The 20993-nt window shown below is 50.5% G+C and overlaps 1 protein-coding gene across 1 annotated transcript in view; it reads right to left on the bottom strand.

The window, feature by feature from the left end:
- LHFPL7 (LHFPL tetraspan subfamily member 7) overlaps window positions 1-20993 on the bottom strand; it is a 65649-nt gene that overhangs the window by 39123 nt on the left and 5533 nt on the right. The window contains exon 2 of the mRNA XM_074889930.1: window positions 15281-15419. Coding sequence (XP_074746031.1) covers window positions 15281-15419 — 139 coding nt within the window. The remainder of the gene's footprint in view (window positions 1-15280; window positions 15420-20993) is intronic.

Consider the following 20993-nt stretch of genomic DNA (forward strand, 5'->3'; position numbering starts at 1 on the left):
AGGGGACAAGTTCTCTCCAGTGCATCACGCTGAGCCCGACACTCTCTGCTCCCCACCGGCCCTGCAGCTTGGCAGGGCTCGGCAGGGGAACGAGCCCTGCTCTAGAGGGTCTGGGTTCAACCTCTAGGAAAGGCATTTGGCTGCTGCCTGTAAGCACCTGACTGCGGTTTAATCCACTCTCAGTGCAGAGCTCTGACAAGCCCCCAGCAGAACTAGGGCAGCTAAAAATACTCCGTGCACAAAGAAAGTAGTAATTTGGGTAGGACTGAACCAAAGTGATTGCTTTCAAATCAAAAGGTGCAAAAGGTGCAAAACGTGGTCTCATCAGGCCAAGCATCAGAAAAGGTGTAAAGATGTGAACCAGCCACAGGGCTTAAGAAAAGCAGCGAAATCTAAAGATTTTGCTAAACTTCACAGCAAGAGCAGCAGAGCCTGTAGCAGCAACACAGGGAGGTGCCTGCCGATTTCCCCACCATATGCTGACTTTACCTTTACTGTCAGTCTAAATTCTGCCAATTATTAAATTATCCAACTTGCAACAGAAACGCAGTTAGATGTGATCCAAATGGTGTCACTACAATTATGGTAATTATCTGAAAACAAGCCAATTACTTCCCTCCTCTCTGTGCCAGTTGGTACCAAGATAGCAGCTGTTCAAGGCAAATTTGTTATCGCGTTACTGTACATTTGTTAAAGGTTGAGGTTATAGATTCTAGCCTTCTTTTAAATATTAAAAATGCTATAAAGTCATGGAGTGTATAACTTATTAGGATTTTTTTTAAATGTCAGGAAGAGAGAAATTTCTTTTATATGCCTAGAGAACCGATGGGAAAGTGATTTACTAATGATTGCTGGCTGGAAATGTGTACTTTGCAATCAGCATACAACTGAGCTGTAAATTAACCTGTGTCAGCTTGTTACCTCTACCCATGTAAAATGAACTAAATGCAGAAGTTTTCTGAGGATCTTTTACATTTCTCTTTCTTCAGTTTTGGCATTTGGGATGCTCAGCGCATCCAGAGGCATCTTGCAGGATTGGCCGCTCCACTAGATTCCCTTTCAGCAGCTCGTTCAGTTTGTCAAGTGTTTGGCTCATTTAATCATGTGGGAAGCAGCAACACTCACTCACGGAGAGCGAATGCAAAGGATGGCTCAGCTCTGCCTGCAGCCCTCTGAGTGCAGCCCCGGGCAAAGCAAGTTGGGCCAACACTGGGCAGAGCCATAGGAAGCTCTTTGCTCACATGAAGAGGCTCCTGAAAAGTCATGTTATCAAAGCATCTTTTACTTTTAAACCTGTTCATATTAAGGACAGCCTTGCTTAAATTGCTGAAGGTGTCACAACATACAAAGCCCACCACTTGCAGCTACCATCAGAGGTGCAAACAAAGTGCCCTCGGACCACAGATCAGCGTGACCTCTCATTTTGTTCAGACCTTCCTTGTAGAAACTAGAGTCTTTCATCTCATGTCTCCTACCATATCCTCCCTTGGACTGACCTTAAATTTTTTTTCATGTGATGTTTTGAAATCTTTGGCTTTGATGTGCGTAAAACGCTTCTTTCAATAAATGTCAAGAGCAGATTAAAGAAAATTAAATGGCGGAAAAAAGAGACGCTACCTTTTGGCTTGAGCAGCATTTTCATGACAGCTGAATGAATCAGCTATGAAAAATGTGTGTTTCCCTCTCCGTGCTCAAGGTACATGCCAATGGGATCTGTTTATATCTGTGGGCTTAACAAACACCCCCATGCATCCGTAATTCCCTGCAGCTCGTGTGCAGCTACACAGCCAAGGCACAGGGCAGAGCTCCGTTCCCGGGAGCAGGTTAGTGGCATTAGCCTGCTGCTTTGCTTGAAATAATTAGCCTTGCTCACAGATGACCTTCACAGCAAGCCCTAAAGGCTGACAGATTTGGGTTATATTGGAGCAACAGAGAGAAGGACGTTTCAGAGCGCTCCTCCTGGAGAAATCCCTGCTGCTCACTCCCCCATCAGCCCCCAGGAACTGGAGCGGGGCATCGCGGTGCCCACGCACCCGCAGACCGCAGGGGATGGATGCAGCCACTGCGCTCCACCACCTTCCTGGACATCCCTGGTACCTTCCTCCTATTCTTAACTGATACCATCTGCTTTCCATTTTCCCTTCCCAGAAAGTCCCTGCTGCTGTCAGAGCGACATGCCAGGACTCTCTCCTTCCTGCATTTGGGGTTGTGTCTAGTGCCTACTAACACAGCAATATTTGAAATACCACCTCACACAGGAGAGTGTAAGTACGCTATTCCCTACTGATCGCCACTCGATTCTTCCTTATTATTATTTAAAATTTACTTATTACCTTTATCCTTTTGCTTCACATGAAGTTATTTTCACATTTGTTACCCGCTAAAATTGCCCAGTTCAGATTTCTCCCAGTTAAGCAGCAAGACATTCAGCCACAAGGATTATGTTTGATAGTGTTAAAAAAAAATAATTAGAAAAAAAATAATCCAGGCAGTCCTCTGCCCAATTGTAGCATTAGATATGAGTGAGTGTGTAAACAGGTTTCTGCTTATCAGTCGCGCTGCTATCTGCTGCACACAAACTGCTCAGCCCCACAAAATCCAATTTCCAAGAGGTTAGAGGAGGGAACTGTTTGCAGAAACACAGCAATACAAATCTCTAAAGCCACAGCCCTCATTACGCTGATGTTGAAGAGAGAAATGCCGCTTGACTCCTCCTGGCACCCAAAGGTGACATTTACTTTTGTGACTTTGATTAGAATCAGCCCAGCTTTGCCATGGGATCATTTCCTCCTATTTTTCCCTGCTTGTGTGGTGGGTCGGCGAAAGCGGCTGAGCCCCTGCTGTGGCCATTGGACCCGCATGGGTGCTGGGCATGGGGGGTCTGCAGTGTACCCTGGCCCCGTGGCTCAACCATCACCTTCTGTTTCCCGCAAAATAGCTTGGAAACTGGACTTGGAAACACCAGTCATGCACTGGCAGGAAAGACAGGAACACAGCCTGCTGCCTCCGTGGGCAGGGAGCGAGGGGGCAAGGTCCTGCGCTCAAGGCTGTGCTGTTTTGAGCTTTTGCTCAAGGCCTGGATGTGGACAGATGCTGCAGCTCAGTCCAGGAGGAGCTGAGCCCTCCAAGTGCCCTCTAGCACTGAGGAGGAAGGACGACAGCACCGGGGATGCCGTGGGCTGGACCCTCTGACCCGGCTGCTGTAGGTGACAGCGGGAAGGACACAGCAGCAGCCAGTGTCAGCGGGGCTGTGAGGTGCACAAGGCAAATGTGCCTCAGCCCCTGACACAGGCACAAGCTCTTTGTTTATCCCCAGATAGAGCGGTCAGGCAGCAGGCAGCCCACCTCTGCTCCCAACACCTCCTGTAAAGGGCTGTTGCCCAGAAGTTCACCGCATCAGTAAAAATGCAAACTGGAAGCTGATTAGATATTCATAGATACTCTTTCTTGATTAGCTCACCATTAATATTTCAATGTCAGAACTGGATGCATACTGCCTCCCTGCTCTCTTCCTTCCTGCTTAATTAATTTTGACCATCACCAACAACAGTCTCCGACAGATAGCAGAAATTAAAGTGGGCTGTTCCGTGACTTTGCTTGCTGTAAACAGCTATTTGCAATTCCTTTTCATACATCACCCACCCGCGACAAAGAGATCACGGTAGCAGAAAATGAGTCTCCCTCCTAAGGACTTCAGAGCTCCAAAAGAACATTTGCCTATTCGATAAAAATAATCAAAAAGACAATGCAGTAGGCACAACTCAGCAACAAGATTTGTGTCTCACCTAGTAATCAGCTAGCTGTTAAACCATTAAAAAAAAGAAAGGGAGAGAATTGTTAATTTATCTTTAAAAAGAAAGGGCCTTTGATTTAGAGTAGCTCATAAAAGCTGTAGTATGGCCCAGCTGTGAGGGGATGTGATAATTGCTGCAACCCCAGCAGTAGCCTGAGCAGCCCACTTCATAAAATGCAGGCTGCATGGCTGCCTAATGCACAGCACACACATCCACGGCTGAGAACACAACACGCTGCTAATAGTCTGTTTGATTTTATTGACGTGCTCAAGATATATGGGGGCAGGAGGAGCAGCGAGGCAGAAATTATACAGCAACGTTCGTTCCACCCCAGCCCAGGGGACCGTCTGCCTTCCTCCATCCTCCTCCTGGGCCCAGAGGGATGGGGAGCTCTCCTGCATGACAGGAGGGCAGTTGCCACCTCCCAGGTCCACGGGGTCCTGACACAACACACACTGGGATTGCCAGCACAGTGTCTGTACCTGGGACCAAAGCAGCACTGGATTTGCAGAAACGAAATTCTTGCCTTTCTTTGCTGCCACCTGAGCTGCATGCCACTGCTGCAAAACAGCCCCCTGCTACTGGACATGCTCCACATCTCCATCCATTGCTGCAAACCATCCTGCCCCATCCTCCAGCCTGTCCTTTCCCAGGGAATACACCATGATGGTGACCCAAGACAAGCAGCAAGGCAGGAGCAGCATGTTGCATTCTTGCTCGGCTCCAAACCCTCCACGCAGTAACTCAGGCTGTTAAACGCCTGGCCAGAGCTCGCCATCTGCTTCCAGTCTTCTAGGAATACCGCTGCGTAATTCAATCAAAAAAGGAGAAGATCCTTATTTCACTGAATCGTAAGTCACTCTTCAAGTAATTATATTTTTATACCCCTATGAGGAGCAACAGGGGCTGTTCATTTTATGGGCTTTAGCAGCCAGAGCCATGCTTCTGCCAAGGTTACGGCTGGGAGGGAAACATGATTTAACATTTCCTCAGCCATCCAAGGTTTATCCATGCTTTTAGCATTTTGGTTAGGCAAGTGAATAAAGCCCTGCAGGGCCAAGGCCTTTGTCCAGGAGTGCTCTTACTGTGGAGCATAGAAAATGTGTGGGCTTGGACCAGAAGAGCTGACCAAACCATCAGTGTGAAGCTGATTCCCAGTGGTGTGAACGTGCCAGGTCTGCCCTTCCAGGGCAATGCACAGAGCAGCTTCAGCACAGCGATTGCTGCCCAACCAGGGAGCAAAATCCTGCTCATCCCAGCAGCTGGAGGAGACATGGGGCTACATCCCTCGCGTGCTGCCTTAGAAAGGTCAGGTGAGGGTAGCTCAGGGGAAAAGCCTACCAACTTGCTCCATCTAAAGTGCCTGGGACGCAACTCACTGGACTCAAAAAACTTAAAGGAGTCTTTAGAAAAGATCCAAAAATGTAACCTTTCTGGAGCCTTCTGTTGCTCTTTGGGGTAATTTCCCCACTTTAGATACCTCCACTATCCTACATTTGTGCCCTCTCCCCAGACAGCCATCCCATAGCACCACTGTCCTTTCCTGGGTTAGTTCTCCACCTGCTCTTTCACTGCCCCAGATGTTCAGTCTTCTAAACAGATTTATTCCCTTGACTTTGAAAAGGGCTTCACCATGTTTCCATCTGTGTTTACACTCAGTGCGGGGTAAATTTCTCCTCCTAGCAGATCTGTTTCTTACCAGCAAAGAAATACGACTCAGCATAGATTCAGACGGGAAGGCAGAGCAAAACATTTCCGAACCAGCGCTCACTTGGGAGCTGTGCTACGTGCCCACACAAGGACGGAGACCTCTGCCAGACTACCTGCATTATCAGACTATCAAAAAGGAAGTGGGATCTGGCCCAGAGCCACCGCTCACACGTCCGCTCTCAGGGCTGCCTCCCTAGCTCACCCAGCACCGCCTGCCAGTTTTTCAGGAGACTGAAGCCAAATGCTCCTCTAGAGCAAAGCGGGACTCAAACACCCCACATCCCACTGAAGGGTCTGACCCAGGCATCCAGGACCCTGCCAGTCAGCTGGGGCTGTAGGTGTTGGAAAGACCCATTTTGTCACACCTTCATAGCTCCTTTCTCAGGGAAATCCTGTCTTTGCACATGCCTTCTCTTAAAGCAGGACTGGCTGATGCATGAACACAGATGTTTTTAACTGCCTGAGCAATTTGCGACACAAAGGACAGTGAGCAGCTGCAGCCCAGATTTATCTCCTGGCTCGCCAAGGCTAGGCCATCACATCTCCTCTGTACAGCAAAAGCAAGGCCCTGCAATGACTTCCCAGGTGGATCTACAGATAGCATGAACTTCATCTAATCTCAGGAAAACGGATTTTGAGGCATCTGGGGGCTCACTGCTTCACCCTAAACTGATACCAACCTTCAGGTTTCGGGGCAGCCTGTTGCTGCTGGCAGACAGGTGTACGTGCTGCTCTCATCGCTATATACTGCCCTACTCTGTGTCCTCACAGGTCCTTGTCCCCGAGTTAGATGCCATTTAAATTACAGCCAGGATCCAACCAGCCCAACAAACATTTAAGCCTGACACCAAAGCCAGAGACTGTCTCCCATGCTGCTAATATTGGTTTAGCACACCGTAACAGGCCAGAAACTTCCAACATTGACAGACAGAGAGGGCTGGACACTGGGGTTTACCAAAGCTCCCTGAAATGCATGCATCCTTCTCTTAAGCAAACCTCTTGAGCAAACCGCCCATGACAGTGCCAAGCTCCCTGTTAGCATCAGAGAGGATAAGGAGGGTTTTTTTAATCTGCGTTACATTATACACTCAGTCCGGATGGATGAGTCGATAAAGATGATGTGACCTCTACACAATTGCTTCAGAATGCATGAAATTCAGCGAGGAGCTCCATTCCCCACAGCAAGGGAGGATATTCAGGTGGCCTTGGAAGGGGTTTGCAAGGGTCTGTCTCCATCTTCCCAGCAACAGCAGATACAAACATGGACCAAGCCAGGGGGAAAAAAGGGGAAAGTCAAACTGTTTATGAAGAGATACATCAGCTGAAGCACATAATCACCTAGCAAGGAGATAAAGAGACATGCTTCTTCCCAGCACTGTGGGCATGCAAAAAGCAGGCTGGGCAGCCACTAATGATAAGTATTACATGATAGATGCTCTGAAGCTTTGCAGGATCTGGTTTATGATGTGCTGGCTGTGCTACCAGCAACCGGAACTTGCAAGGGAAGAAGGACCCTCTCATGCAGTGGTTCTCTCCTGCAACAACCAACAAGCAGGGTTGAGCTCTACAAAAGGTGAACTGTAATCAAAGCCATCCCTCCCCAAAAACTCATGTGAAGGAGCCTGCTTGGAAAGGTATGGCTTGAAGAGCCCTCCAATAGCACCCCTGAGCTGCACAATGGTACCTTGAAAATGTTAAAATGAGAGTAAATGTCCTGCGTTGTAGAAGGAGCTGCCTGCAAACCAAATGGAGAAGGCAGAGGGAAGCAAATTCCCTCTAAAACTGGAGCATGGGGTTTCCCATTTGAAACACATAGCTCTGGCACAGTGCTGCAGTCCTTGGGACTGGCTTGTGTTTCCTCAGCGACAGCAGCTTTGGAGCCCCAGTGGCACTTGGTATTTGTTTTTCCCATTTATTACAAGGCACTGTTATTATTTACAAAATATACTTTTCATGGACTGTTACTGCATCCAAGTGCTATAACTGGTCTAAACTCAAATCCCTAGGAGAGCTGTTGAAAGAGAAGCAATTCAGCCACATATTAATATGACAAGGATTTCCCCAGGTTTAAGGAAGTAGAAAATATGTTTTGTACAAGTGAACTAGTTCTTTCTTGCAGTATAAAACTGCTCTTTCCCAATGATAGCAATGAAAGGATATTGCTTCTGTCACTGATGCCACTGGAAATGTATTGCCCTTCTCCAAGAAACCAGTGAAATAACATGGCTGGTTTATTCTCTAAATAAGGTGATTGAGAAACACACTGCTCCCAGCATTAGTCCAGGCACGCTGCTACTGCTCTATCCCCAGCCTGAAGGGAGGGCAAAGGCACCAAGGCTTGTGCCAAATGGCAAACCTCTACCTGGAGAAAATCAAAGCATAGTTTGAGAACTAAGCAGAAGAAAGAAAACTGTCCAAATGTCAGATGGAAGTGAATCCCTAGCTTCTCTCGCCAAGGGTGAAGTGGAGCTCAGCTGCTGTACAGTGCAGCCAGGATCTGGCCCCTTCTCCTTCATCAGCTCCGCACCTTGTATGAAATGAGCTTAAACCCTGGGGAAGGCTAATCTACACTTAACCTGTGGCAGAGAGCCTGGCCATTAGGAAAGCTGCCAGCCCCCCCCCCCTTTTACTGCTAAGTTTAATGGTCTGGCTCTCTGCTGAAGATTTTAGGTTTTGAAAGTAAAATCACAAAATGGCTCTTGGACCAAGATAATCTGTCACTCAAATGTATGCACCGAAGTGAGGATGGAGAAATTACTGTTTCAGCAGACATAAAAATTTCCTCCAGTGAAAGGCTGAAGTTGAGTCAGTGTTTGTGGTTCCACTTTCATGCCTGTCCATCTACAGATCTGGCAAGTTCATTTTGCTCCCCTGCAACATCCTCCCAGGTGACACCTCCCAGTTGGAAGGTAGATGGAAAAAAAGTCAACTGTTGGTTTTAAAATGGGAGTTCACCAAACTCTTAATCGTGCAGAGACTGGTGGAATAACATCATGTGGGCTTTGGCGCTGGTGCCCAGCATCTCCACAGTCCCTGCTTCAGGACACGCTGGCCCAAGGCCCAGGATAGTGACAGCTTTTACTAAGCTGAATTCTGGAGCAAACTGGCAAAAAATGCAGCAAAAGAGGATTTGCATCTGTGTGAGTGAAAAAAAAAAATGAGAGCACGCATAAGTCAGGCGTAAGCAATACTGGCGCTGGAGCGAAGCACCTCTCGGGCTGGGCTGCGACAGAGCCCCCTCTCCAGCGCCCTGGCAGCAGGCTCCTACTGTCAGATATTTATTAGTTGTGTCAGGAATTAGTGTGAGTTCACTGACTGAATAATAATGTGCCAAAGGCAGTTTTTCGACTTTGCTGATAATAATTAAAGAAAGCAGGGGGGAAAAGCCTTGCACTGGGGAAGGAACCAGGGCTTCCCATGTTGTTGGTCGCTGTCTCTATGGCAAGGACAAGATGTGAAGTGCAGAGGGGAGAGGGTGAGGATGGCAATGAGGACCTGAGCAGTGACGAGGATCATGCAATTACTCCCAGCTGTGATGGGAGCATTGCTCTTCCCAGAGAAAGACAAGGGGAAAGAAGAGCTGCCCTTGTGACTCAGGAGCTGGACCCATCTCCAAGTTCAGGTTTTATGCTGCTGTTTTTTACTGTCGTGCCTGAGCACCTTGCATCAAGGCTGGGTTTTCGTTTACTTTTGGCACTTTTTCTCTTTCTTAGACAAATCTTGCAGCTTTGGGGAACCATTTGTGAATGGCTGGAAACAGCTTTATGGCAACATTTTTTTAATGCTGCTCTGGTGATTGAACACAACCAGCAATGTCACTGCATCAGGCCTGAGCACATTTTTCAAGCCCCACAAGAAGAGGGACCACATGGGCTCTGTGATAAAAGCCAAGATGCTATTCTTAAAACAGGGATGGGAGAAGCTTTGGGTGATTTTAAATCAAATCAGTGCCTGGACAACAGGGCACTGCTCCCCCCCCTGCCCCCACTGCCAAGTTCCTGCTCCAAATCCCAGGGCTGTCTTCTGACAAACAACCCTCAGCGTCAACAGGATGGGGCTCCCGGGTGCTGCGGCCACAAAAACACCCATCAGGAAACCGGCTGCGGGTCGGCCCCTGGCCCAGGCTGTGTGGGAGCGGGTGGGAAAGGCTGCACGGCCTGGGACTGGCTCAGACCCTCATCTCCTTGGCCATTCCTGAACATTTTTAGTGTCCGTCACAGCGTTGGCCACCCAACCCCAAACTGTCCCCTGCCTTGGGCAGGTGTCTGCTCTGTTTATGTCTCCTCAGAGAAGTGCTGCAGGGGCTGTGCTGTGACGCTGCCTGCACCCCGGCAGCAGTGGGCATGTCCCCACTGTCCAGTGGCCCCTACAACGTCCTTGGTCATTGTGCTCCAGCATCCCCAAGAGCTGCTGGTGCCACAAGTTCTTTAGTGCACTGGAAGGTGATATTTGGCAGAATTCCTTCCCCAGGCCAGTATTTCAGTCGTGACTTCTTAGTGAGGGCAGGACAGGAGGGATCTAAGACCTCACAGGCAACTGCTGCGGGTGCAGACTGGCCATGCGTGCTGACATATGTGAAGCTCTGTCAGCTCACAGCATCTTTTCGCCCTAAAAATGCACCACTCAAACTACAGAGCAAAACACAGGGAGGCAAGAGGAGTGGCTCTTTCCTGAGTGATGGCAACAGTTCCACTGGTGCCCGGTCATCAGAAACCCTATCAGGCAGCACCCCAAAACCACCTCACACAGTAGTGATGACAGCAGAGAAGGGGAGCCTTTTGCAGCGTTTTTAATAGCAGGTAGCTATGACCCCTCTATTTGCCACCACCATGGAGATGCAAGGAAAGGTCGGAGTACCCAGGCAGCTTGGTTGTACACCCTCTTGGTGCTATTTTTATCTAAGTTACTAATTACACATTACCTATATGTCACCAGGCTGATCGATATTAGTCTGAGGAATCAATACAGACGTGGATGACGGTGCTGTTTGCCATTCAGAGCCTGCACAAGCTGGGAAGAACAGGGCACCATCGATCCCAAAGGTGGGCTGAGATGCAGGGCGGCACAGGAGGCACAATGGGGGCAGTGACCACACGCTGCCTTTCTAAATAACACAGGCATTGTGAGAGCCTCCTGGCCCCATGGCCACGTCCGTGCTGCCCCCAGGCACAGGGCAAACCTCCCACCATCCCACAGCACTCCCTTGGGAACAGCACAGCCCATTTTAATCTGGGTTGCTTTTCAGTCCTTGGGACGCAATGCGTTTGAAAGATTCGCACTGATCTGAAAATTAACAATTCTCCCTCTTTATGTGTTCTTACCTGATGATCAGTGTCTTAACTAATCACAGGCTACTTCAAAAAGCACAAGGTCTCCCGCATTTTGCTTTGCTGCTTTAATTAACCAAAAGCCGAGGCCATCTCTGTGATGCCACCATGCTTCTGCCAGCAAGAGGAATCTTGGCTGCAGAATGCAATCAAATTTTGCAGGAAGAAGCTCTTGGGAGTACCATGAAATCTGGGATTAAAGCACAGCCAAGTAAGGGAATTGCATAACTGGGGGTTTCTGCCTGTCTTGCTGGAGTCTTATGACTGTTCTGATTCTGTCATAGCGATGCTGGGAAATTGCCTTTTGAAACCAAAAGAGCATAGAAAGGCACAGGCAAATCAGGATCATTTGCCCTGAGCACTGGGTTTGTCTTGAGCAGTGAGTTGATGGTGGTAGGATTAGACAGAGAGCGGCATGGGGTGAAAGCAAAACTCCCCCAAAGGCTTCCCTTATGCTCAGCTGTGCCTGTGCCCTCACTGAGGTGCAAAGCCCTGCAGCCTCCTCCCTTCAGGCCGCCTCACAGGCCCATTGCAGAGATCAGGGCAAGGATCACAGAATCATCTAGGCCGGAAAAGACCTTGAAGATCACCCAGTCTGACCATTAACCTCACACTGACACTTCTCAAGGATCGGCAGCCACGGGGCGGCCGCGGGTGCATCCGGTTACTACCCACTCGCCAGCAAAGCAAGAGCCCTTTGCCTGAAAAACACATGGCGAAAAGCTTCCAAAGAGCAACACAATCCTGGTTTTTATTGAAGCTTTTAAGGTAGCAAAAGGAGCCGTGGAGGGGGGCTGCTAGTCCCTGCTGCCTGCCTGCAAAGGCTTGTTGCCTTTCCTAAGCAGCACATGCAGTCTGCTCTGGTGCCAGAGCACGGTCGCCAGCAGCTTGATCCAACAGAAGACCCATACTCCTTCCCTTAGTCCCACCAGCCCCAAAAGCAGAAAGCTGCCCGGATTTGCTGTTTGATGGGGTTTACTCAGCTTTGGTGGTAATCTGTCTCCACTGGTAGCAACCTCACTCCCTGGGAAAGGCCCTTCCCATGGGAATGCAGATGCTCCTGCGCCGGGGAGCAGACACAGTCCGTGCTGGAGACCTGGCGGAGGCTGCTTTGGCTCTCAGCACCCCCAGTCTTCGGGACACTCCTCTAATGCCACGATGCTGCTGGGGACTGTGTGGGCTGCGACAGCTCAGAGTGAGGCCTCGAGGCTCCCCAGGGCATCACTGACAGGTGCCCGTGGGTGAAGCTGGTGGTGAGACACTGTGATGGCCCTGTGCTCCTTCCAGCAGCTGCGCCGCTGGCAGTCACTCAGAAACTGGTCTGAGAGCTTTGCAGAGATAAACTGTCATGTCCAGCTATAAACCACAAACCCCTGGTGCAGCACCTGGAAGCCACCGGAGAGGTTGTACAGGCACAGCCAGCCCTGGAGAACATCCCCTACCCGTTACAGCCCCATACGGCAAGAGACATTTCTCCCTGGAATGATCTCCTATTTTTAAAATGCCAGCAAAAGAAGTTTTGCTGAAAAATGACTGTGGCAGGATTTCAGCTGTGCACCCATTCGCACTCCCTGTCCCTGGGGTCAGCCCCAGGGTCCCTCTCCATCAGCATCGATGGGCTGCAGCTGGGTATTAGGGTGGCCCCCCTGACCCACACATAAATGGGGCCAGCTTGGCTGCCCCAGCCTCTCTGGAGGTGCTGCTATGCAGGTTTGGAAGGAGGCATCACAGCAGAAATTTAATTTTAGTTACCACTAAAAAATTTAATTTTAGTACAATGCTTAGGGAGTGAGCCTCATCTCTAATCCTTCAGGGACAGCTTTGACTTTGCTTGTAGGGTGTCAGAGCTGAGGAAATGTTCTGTCTTTTATCCTTCCCCCTCTCCCTGTTGCTCTGCTGCTCATTTATTCTTTCATTAGGGATCATCCTCTTGTCATCGGTGGATATGTCAGGGGTTTTTTTCTAAGGGGTGGATGCCAGGGATCAGGAATCATGTGTTCAATGTATGGTGGCAATTAGCCCAGCTCTGAACCCTGATGGTATGTCTGTGTCTGCAATTAACGCTCTGCTCTATCTGCATGAGGTTTTTATCTGCCTTCCTTCTGGGGCTGGGAAAGGCCCAGCTTGGTTCTCTAAAAAAATAGTAGGAAAGTGTTAAAGACATAAGTTGAGCCTGACTGCCTCTTGTGGGTCTGCTCTCAGAACTGGGTCTTGTTTGGTTCGGCTCAGCCTCTGCTGGATTTACATGACTGTGGCTGGGGGCATCTGTCTGATACAAAGCAGAGCCTGTGGGGACTGATTCTGGCTCTGCCAGTACCTCTGCTCGTGCACTTTATGGCATGTTTCATGCACCTGGCTCTTTATTAGGAAATTAGATGGCCTGATTCAATGTTTTACAGTATTAAGTTTATTTACTCATGCCTTTGGTGCTCTGCAAAATACCTCGAGTTGTTTTTGTGGGATGCGAAAACAGGAACAAAATTTGGATTTCAGGGGGAAAATGTCAGGGCAGGCAGAGGGAAGGTGCCTGTGGGACCTGCTGTGCTTCAGGGAAATCTGGGGTTTGGGAGAAATGTGGCCCTCTCCTCCATCCCACTGCTCCACCAGCATCTCATGGTGGGTTTATAGGGCAGACTTGCCACCCTCCCCCATCAGAAAGCTGCTCTACCAAACCTCATGGGCTTGCTCGGTTTTCCTTCTCTCCCATATAAACTCATCTACCCTAAAATCCCTGCTTTTTTTCTATGAGATAATGTGATTTTGGGGGAGGAGTTTCACTGCCACCTGGCTACAGCTGATTTCTAATGAAGAGCTTCCTGGGGAGTGGGGGGAACAGGGAGAGAAATGGGCGGGGGGGGGGGACACACACAGCATTTCTGAATCCAAATACATTAAACCATTTAATTCTGTTGACTCAGGGCTGCCTGGCTCTGAATGGGAATTAATCCACAGTGAACCAAAATTAAAAAGCGCAATACAAAATGCTTAGCAATGCACTGCGAGGGTTTAAAGCAACCCATTAGCTTGCTCGAACGTACCCAGTAAATTTTCATTTGTCAATAACGCTTAGAGCCTACAGTTTATTTACAGCCTGTTCAATATTACCAAAACCCCTCGGAGCGCCTCATTTGTATTTATCTGCCACAGTCTGTTTCCTTTCCAGGGACTCTTCCTAATCCCTTGCTTTGTACCTGCTTGTCTCCTTGCAGAGCCAGAGGCAGCAGGGATGTGCCATCGCCTGGGCCAAGGTAATGCAGGGTTAACCCTTTCCATCCCACTTATCCCTTCCATGGCTGACCACTGGCAAGGCCACCCCGAGCCACCTCCCAGTGACCCACGTCATCCTCGCGCTGGGGCTGAGACCTGCTGGCATAGGGCTCCTCCAGCCTCTGCCCTGCACCCAGGGGACCCGTTGGCCGCAGCCACCAGCCAGCATAGAGGGGTGACAGGAATTCCCAAATTGTGGCCTCCAAGGGATGCATCAGTCACTAGCACTGGGGCACAGGCAGGAGCAGCTGCCTCTGTGGACCCACAGCCTGGCTGAGCAGCAGCAGCCATGGCTAACAGGCCAGGCCCCTCCATCTGTTCCCAAACTGGCTCCTGCGGGATGAGCCCTGGTGAGGAAAGCATGTAACAGGATTTCCCCCAAAAGCTGCTTGAATGCTGCCAGGCAGATAACGACGCCTGGCTGGCCCTGAGGGTTTCTCCAAGGAAAGGAGTTTATTCTCAGGCACAGACACGAATGGGCAGTTTAATCTCCTGTTGTGGCTCGTGTCCAGTTGGGGTTGTTTAGTCCAACACTTCAGCTCCTGGAGACATGGCTCCCCACAGTGGAAACCAGTCTTGGGTGGGGTTTGTCCCTCCACAGGGAGCACAGGACAGGGACAGACCTCCCCCCCCCCACTGTCTGCCTGCTCCCCTCTGCATTAGCACTTCTCAAAGGCAGAAGTATAAGCAATTGCAGTGGAAATATAAATGAATGCAGCATCAAGCAGGCTGCCTGGGGAAGGCAGGGGGAGATGCAGGACAGGGTGGGCAACAGCCTGTCTTAGGTGTAAAGGTCAGAGAGGGAAATCCCTCCAGAGGTTTAACTGCAAAGATTGCCCAAATGAGACTACAAACTTCACAGAAAGCATCTACCAGACCCCATGAAGTGCAGCAGCACCCTGCCAGCAGGGAGCCTGGTCTCCACTGCTCACCATGGTCCCCTGCCCGACACAGGAGTGTGAGCAGGACCTGCCTATTTGGTGGAGATGATTTTCGATAGATTTTTATAGGCATGGATGCAGGGGGCAATTGCTAAAGCAAAGAGCTGCTCTTTTCTCCCAGCATTCCTTAGGGTTTGCAAGCACCTCTTGCTGCTGAGATCCAGGACGCTGTGAATGGCTGCGCAGAACCCTGGGGAAACCCCATCCTTCCACCCCAAAGAGCAAAGTCCCCGCCACTTGCCTGCCGCTGTCTGCATGTAGCCAGCCAGGGTGCAGACTCGCCTCTCGCAGGCTCCGCCGGGCAGCAGGACGGCGACGATGGCCAGCAGCGAGCTGAGGGCCAGCAGGACACAGCCACCCGCACACAGCACGGCGCTCGTCTGAAAGGACACGCAGGGCTGTCAGCGAGGTGATCCCCCGCCACCGTCCCCGCGACACCTCCCCACGGATTCCCCCTCTTGAAGTGAGAAGCCCGTTGTGGGTGGCTTCTCCCACCTTTTCCCTTCCACCTTCGGTAGCTTAAATTCACTGTTAAGTCTTGAGCCCACAGTTCACCCATCACCTGGTCCCAGGCTTATTAGTATTCGGGCTACGGTGATAATAGCAAATGTATTACATGCATGAAGGGCTACGTCACTAATACAAGTGCCATTAGATGCCTACGACGTGTGGCAGTGCCTCCACTGAGAGCTGAAACGTCTCTCTTGATACAGGCAAGCCTGGCAATTAGAAAGTATTTTGCCAATGATGCTCTGAGGCGGGGAACCCGCTGCTGCAGAGGTTTCACTGCAGCCAACCTCTGCCGACGCGCAGGCTGCTCCCACCCCCTAACCCTGCTCACCTCCAGCAGCCCCACCAGCCTTGCCCTGCAGTGCCCATGGCTTTGTTTTAGCCTCTTTTGTAACAAAACTGGCTGGGGTGGAAGCAGTTTTCCTATTTAATATTCTGGCAGTAAAATGCAAACTGCATCATCATCTAAAACTGGGGAAATTTATGGCAAAACCAGCTTGCCCTTGGGTATGGGCACCTGATTGCTGCAATGTTGCTGTTTCTGTCCCCATTGCAGGTGACATTTCCACCTCTGCCAACGGGATGGCACTGGCAGCAAGGTGGTCCCTGTACCGGTGGGGACACGTGCCAGCCCAGGCAGGGGCACGGTGTGGACGGGTGCCTCCTCCTCCAGCACCCAGCTCATGGCAGTGTTCAAACAGCGTGAGGGCACCTCAGTCCCGGCATTGTGGCAGCCACGTCAAAGCTCTGTCATTTCACAGCATTTCATGGCGAATTCCACGAAACGCTTCTGGCTTTGGTGAGTCACCCTGCAGTAATGTCCGCCTCTTGGCTCTCTAAAGCAGTACAGCTGTAAGACAGGTCTTGTCCCCATCTTCCTAATGAGCCTCATTTTCATAACCTGTGCAGGAGCTGCTGTAAGGAGCTCAGGTCCCACTTCCACCTGCTCTTGTCCAGCCTTCTCGTCCTGCTGAGATGCTCTGGTTAGAAATACACAATTTTCCTTTTTTACTCTTCTCCCTAGATTTGGGCTTTTGGGCAACCATGGTTACTATAGGAACAAATCCAATACATGTTTTCATTTGCCCCCCCCCTCACCAAAGAGATCACAAATCAGGAGTAAATAATCTGCTAAATGCAAGTTATGCTGCAGGAACCAGGGGCAGGCTGGAGGGGAGGAAGAGGAATTGGGTTTACCCTGCGATGGCTATGGGGGGGTCCAAGAGCTAAAAAAACCCTCCAACACTAGCAGTGCTGCCCCACGGGCACTGCCCTATTTCTACCTGTATTATTTACTGCTGAGCTGGTTTTTAGCAGCTGGACTGGCTGGTGCCATGGTGGCAGAGCCGCTGCCTGCAGGGTCCTGCCCAGGAGCTGCTGCCGCTCCAAGAAGGGACACGCGGGTGCTGGTGAGGGATGGGCCAGGGGAGCAGGGACACTGTCCCAACACCCTGGTGCAAGCGCTTCCCCCGGTGCTGTGCAGTGATTAGAAACCAGCATCTTATTTATAGCCCATTTATACACCGCACAAGCAATGCAAACACTGTCCTGGAAATAAATTAATTCCTGATGTGCAATGTAAAAGGCACGGCAGAGCAAACAGCTACCGAAAGAAACAGAAAGGCTGTTTCGGCAGGGACTGTGGCACCAGGGGTAGCTGCTCCTCTCCGCTGCCTTCCAACCCACCAAGACCCAAAGAGACACGTGCTGTTTCAGGGCAAAATAGACAAGATTGGGACACCCCCGGTGGGGACCAGCCCCTTGTCCCATCTGAGGCACCCACAGGGTTTGGGGTGGGATGGGTGACCCCATCGCGCGGACACCCTCCCAGCGTGGGACCCCACGGGGAGAGCAGCCTCAGGCCTTGCTCCCCATCGCTCCCAGGGCAGCAGCATGGTGAGGAAATATGGACTTATTAAAAAAAAAGGAGGATTTCTCCACCCAGCATCTGAATTTCACCTTCCACCCGGCAACATGCAAAGCCATCTTCCTTTGTGAGGACCATTAATTATTTAGAGCGATGAATTTTTCAGCAGAAAGGGGTCTTGTGAAGCAGACTTGTTCCTCTCTCATGTGAAGCATATTATTTTTAATGATCTAGGTGGTTCTTAATTATGGTAGCGCAAATCCCCTAAAAACTCCTAGCTCCTTCTGGAAACAACCTTTGCACCCACAGAAAGGTGAAAAGATGTTTTTCAGGACATAACACCAAAAAAAAAGGTGAGCGTTACACTGAAAGAAGAGCTGGGTCTGGTTCGGGTCCTGCCATCAGGGTTCATACGGGCGGCAGCAAGACTGTGGGGTCCCAGGGCTGGCAGCACCTTGACGTGCACAGTGGTGGCCAAAAACCAACCAAATATCAACCAGGCCTTGGCAAAGGTAATAAGGTCTCATTTTGAATAAATATGTTAAAATTCCTGTGGGCAAGAGGCGTAGGTAAATGGTGAAGTTTTTCTGCCATGTGGGACGGGGACGCTGAGTCACCAAATGGCCTCCGGGCAGCTCTGGGGGCAGGAGGGGGGATGCAGCTGAGCGGTTTTGCTGCAGGGCTCAAGGGACGGTGGTGACGCAGCTGCCCCAGAATAGGTGGCAATAGGAAAAGGCACAGGGCGCTTCAGGGCAGGTTGCAAGAGACCCTGCTGCAAGCCGGCAGTCCTAGTCTGGCTCCCACATGATGCTGATACACCGTGGCCAGAGCTGCTTGAACACAAGGGGTGAACTTCTTTCCCTAACACCTTGGCATTACCTGCCAAAACACTGGATATGCTCTCGTAAACCAGAAATTTTGCTTTTGTTGTAACCTTTCCAGGGCCTTGGCTGGGAATTATCCCAAGTGCTCCTGCCCTGTACTTGAGTTGCACCTGCAGGTCAAACAGCCGCTTCTGAAGAAAAATAATAAGGTTTAAGTTTGAAGAAGTCCATGGAGCAAAGGTACCAAACAGTAGCAGCTAAAACCCCTCTCCTTCCAACTGCCCAGCACCTCCCTCTCTCCTCCCTGTTCGTGCCTGTTGCATCTTGAGCGGAAAGGAGAGGATGCAGGAAACAGGATGCAAAGGCTGAAACCCAAAAATAGATGGCGGGGGGAGGAAATAAACAGGATGGATCGAGGTCATCTGTAAGAGCCCAGCTCAGGCCGGGGCAGGAAAAAAGCCCATTCATCACAGCAGAGAGCACAGCTCCCAGTGCAAAACCGGCCAGGGAGAAGCAGAACCTTGCTGCCCAGTGGGCTGCCTCTCCCCAGGCATTGCAGACCCACGTCCACGCCAGGGGAGACCCCCCGGGGGGGCCCAGCAGCCCGGGGCTGTGAGCTACCCTGCCTCTGCCACGATGGGAAAGACATAAAACCGTGTCAGATTTTCTGCTCCCACTCCCAGGGAGATTAATTGTTTATCCCCAAACAAATTAATAGTCCCCTGGTGGGACTGTAAATATGCCTTTATGTAGCGTAATAAATTCCGATTAACAACAATCCCCTACCCATTATTTTACAGGTCTGACACGCGCCATGGCTATGCCATTCACCAAACAATAAATCTGCTGAAGGCGCTGTTTGATTCACCAAAAAAATCAAAATTAAAATGTCACCCAATGACTATCCTGGGAAGAATCACTTAATATCCCTAATGAAAATTTTTAAAAAGTTAACCCATCTTTTGAAGCCAGCATCCATGATCTTTACAGTTTAAAGTGAAAAAGGCAAAGGGAGAAAAACCTGTCCAGTCCAAGGAGTTAGTGCTGAGAAATGGTACCCGGTGTTTGGCTTGACAGAGATAAACCAAGTTGGCAAAACTGCCATTGCATCTTGGGCGCTGGGTCACACCATGATGCCCATTAGTTTTTTGCAATTATAAATTAATGCAATTTATTAATTGGAACTTGACCACCCCCGAGAGCTGCCATCCCAGATGGGTCCTGGGGTACCTGGAGCAGTAAGCTGAAAGCAAGGTTACAGACTGCTTGGGTATTTCAGCCCTGCTCAAATGCTTAAGCACCTTTGCAAATGGGGACAGAAAATAAATACCCTAAACAATTAGGAAATAAAGCCGCGGGCTGAGAGAGAGTGAAGGTCACAGTGTGTCTGGCTTTCTGGTGGTGTCTGCTGAGGCAGAAAAGGCCTGAGAAACCCCAAATGAGCTGGGGAAAAACTGGCTGTAAGAGAAGAGGGGGCAAAATTAATCAAACCATTTTCTTTTTTTCATGCAGTCCCTTCCCATCAGAGCTCTGTGTGATTGAATATTCATTCAGGGAAGATGTTTTGGGGTTAAACTGGATAGTGCTGTACGTGGAGAGGCAGAAACTGAATGGATACCAGGGGTTCTAACCTTGTTAAAAGAATAAATCAGCACTGGACGGAGGTGCTGAGTGGAGACCTGGGGTTTGGGGTTTGCAGCAGTGCCGGCAAGGACCTGGGAGGCCACACCAGGAGTTAATGCCAGGAAATAGATGCAGATGTTGGCAGCTGGGTCTGTCTCTGCTTCGTAGCTCAAGATGTCCCTGGCCAAGCTCCTGGTAGAGGAGGAGCAGTCACCACTGCCTGTTAGAGGGCAAATAAATAGGGCTGGAAAGGATCAGTGCAAATACTCAGACTGGTATCTATCTGCAGGGCAGCAGTGGTGCTGGAGCAGCAAAGCTGCCTCCTCTCCAGCCCAGCGCCCCACGAGGTCCCACTGTGCCCCTCCGCCCCCCCAGGTTGGTGGCACTGGCACCACATGGCTGCGAAGTCCTTCAACTGTTCCCAAACCTTCCCGAGAGTTTTGCACTGGACCCTAAACCCCTGCTTTCATCCACATCACGCTGGGCGAGACTGCCCTACACCCAGAACAGCAGTGCCTTCTCCTGGGGCAAAGGCGTAAGAAATCTTGGTAAAAACCAGGAATACCCACCTGGGCACGAGAGAGGGGTGCCTGCCTCTGCAGGAGATGCTGCGTGCGCAGGGGTGGGTGGATCAAGACTCGCAGCTTGTTCATATTTCCCCCACACAAGTCACAGAAACAAACATCCGCCATCTGGTCGGCATTAAAGCGACGGCCAGGAAGAAGATCCCACACGTCCTCATCTTCTCCTCCCTGGCAATTACCTTCCTTTCAGCGCCATCTGAGAGCTTTCTCCTTCCTATTTGATAGTCCCTCTCCATCCTGCTCCCATGCAGACACTATCGCCGGCCCAGCAGCGCTGGGAAGTGCCTGGTGTCATCCGATGGGAACGGTGGGAGTGGGTCCGAGCTCCCCAAACCAGCCTGGCAGTAACGCAGAGCTCCAGGTGTGATGCTGCTGGGGAGGTGGCTGCTGTGTCAAAGTCCCCTGAGCCGGGGTGTTTTGGGGCACAGGGACGCAGAGGAGGCAATAAGGCTCCAGTCCTCATTTCTTCCCCTTCAAATGAAAGATTTGGTTGATGGGGACCTGCCCGCTCCGCGGCACACACAGGGGAGCACTTCTCCCCAGCCT

This window comes from Strix uralensis, chromosome 20 (assembly GCF_047716275.1).
Source record: "Strix uralensis isolate ZFMK-TIS-50842 chromosome 20, bStrUra1, whole genome shotgun sequence".
Lineage (NCBI taxonomy): Eukaryota > Metazoa > Chordata > Aves > Strigiformes > Strigidae > Strix > Strix uralensis.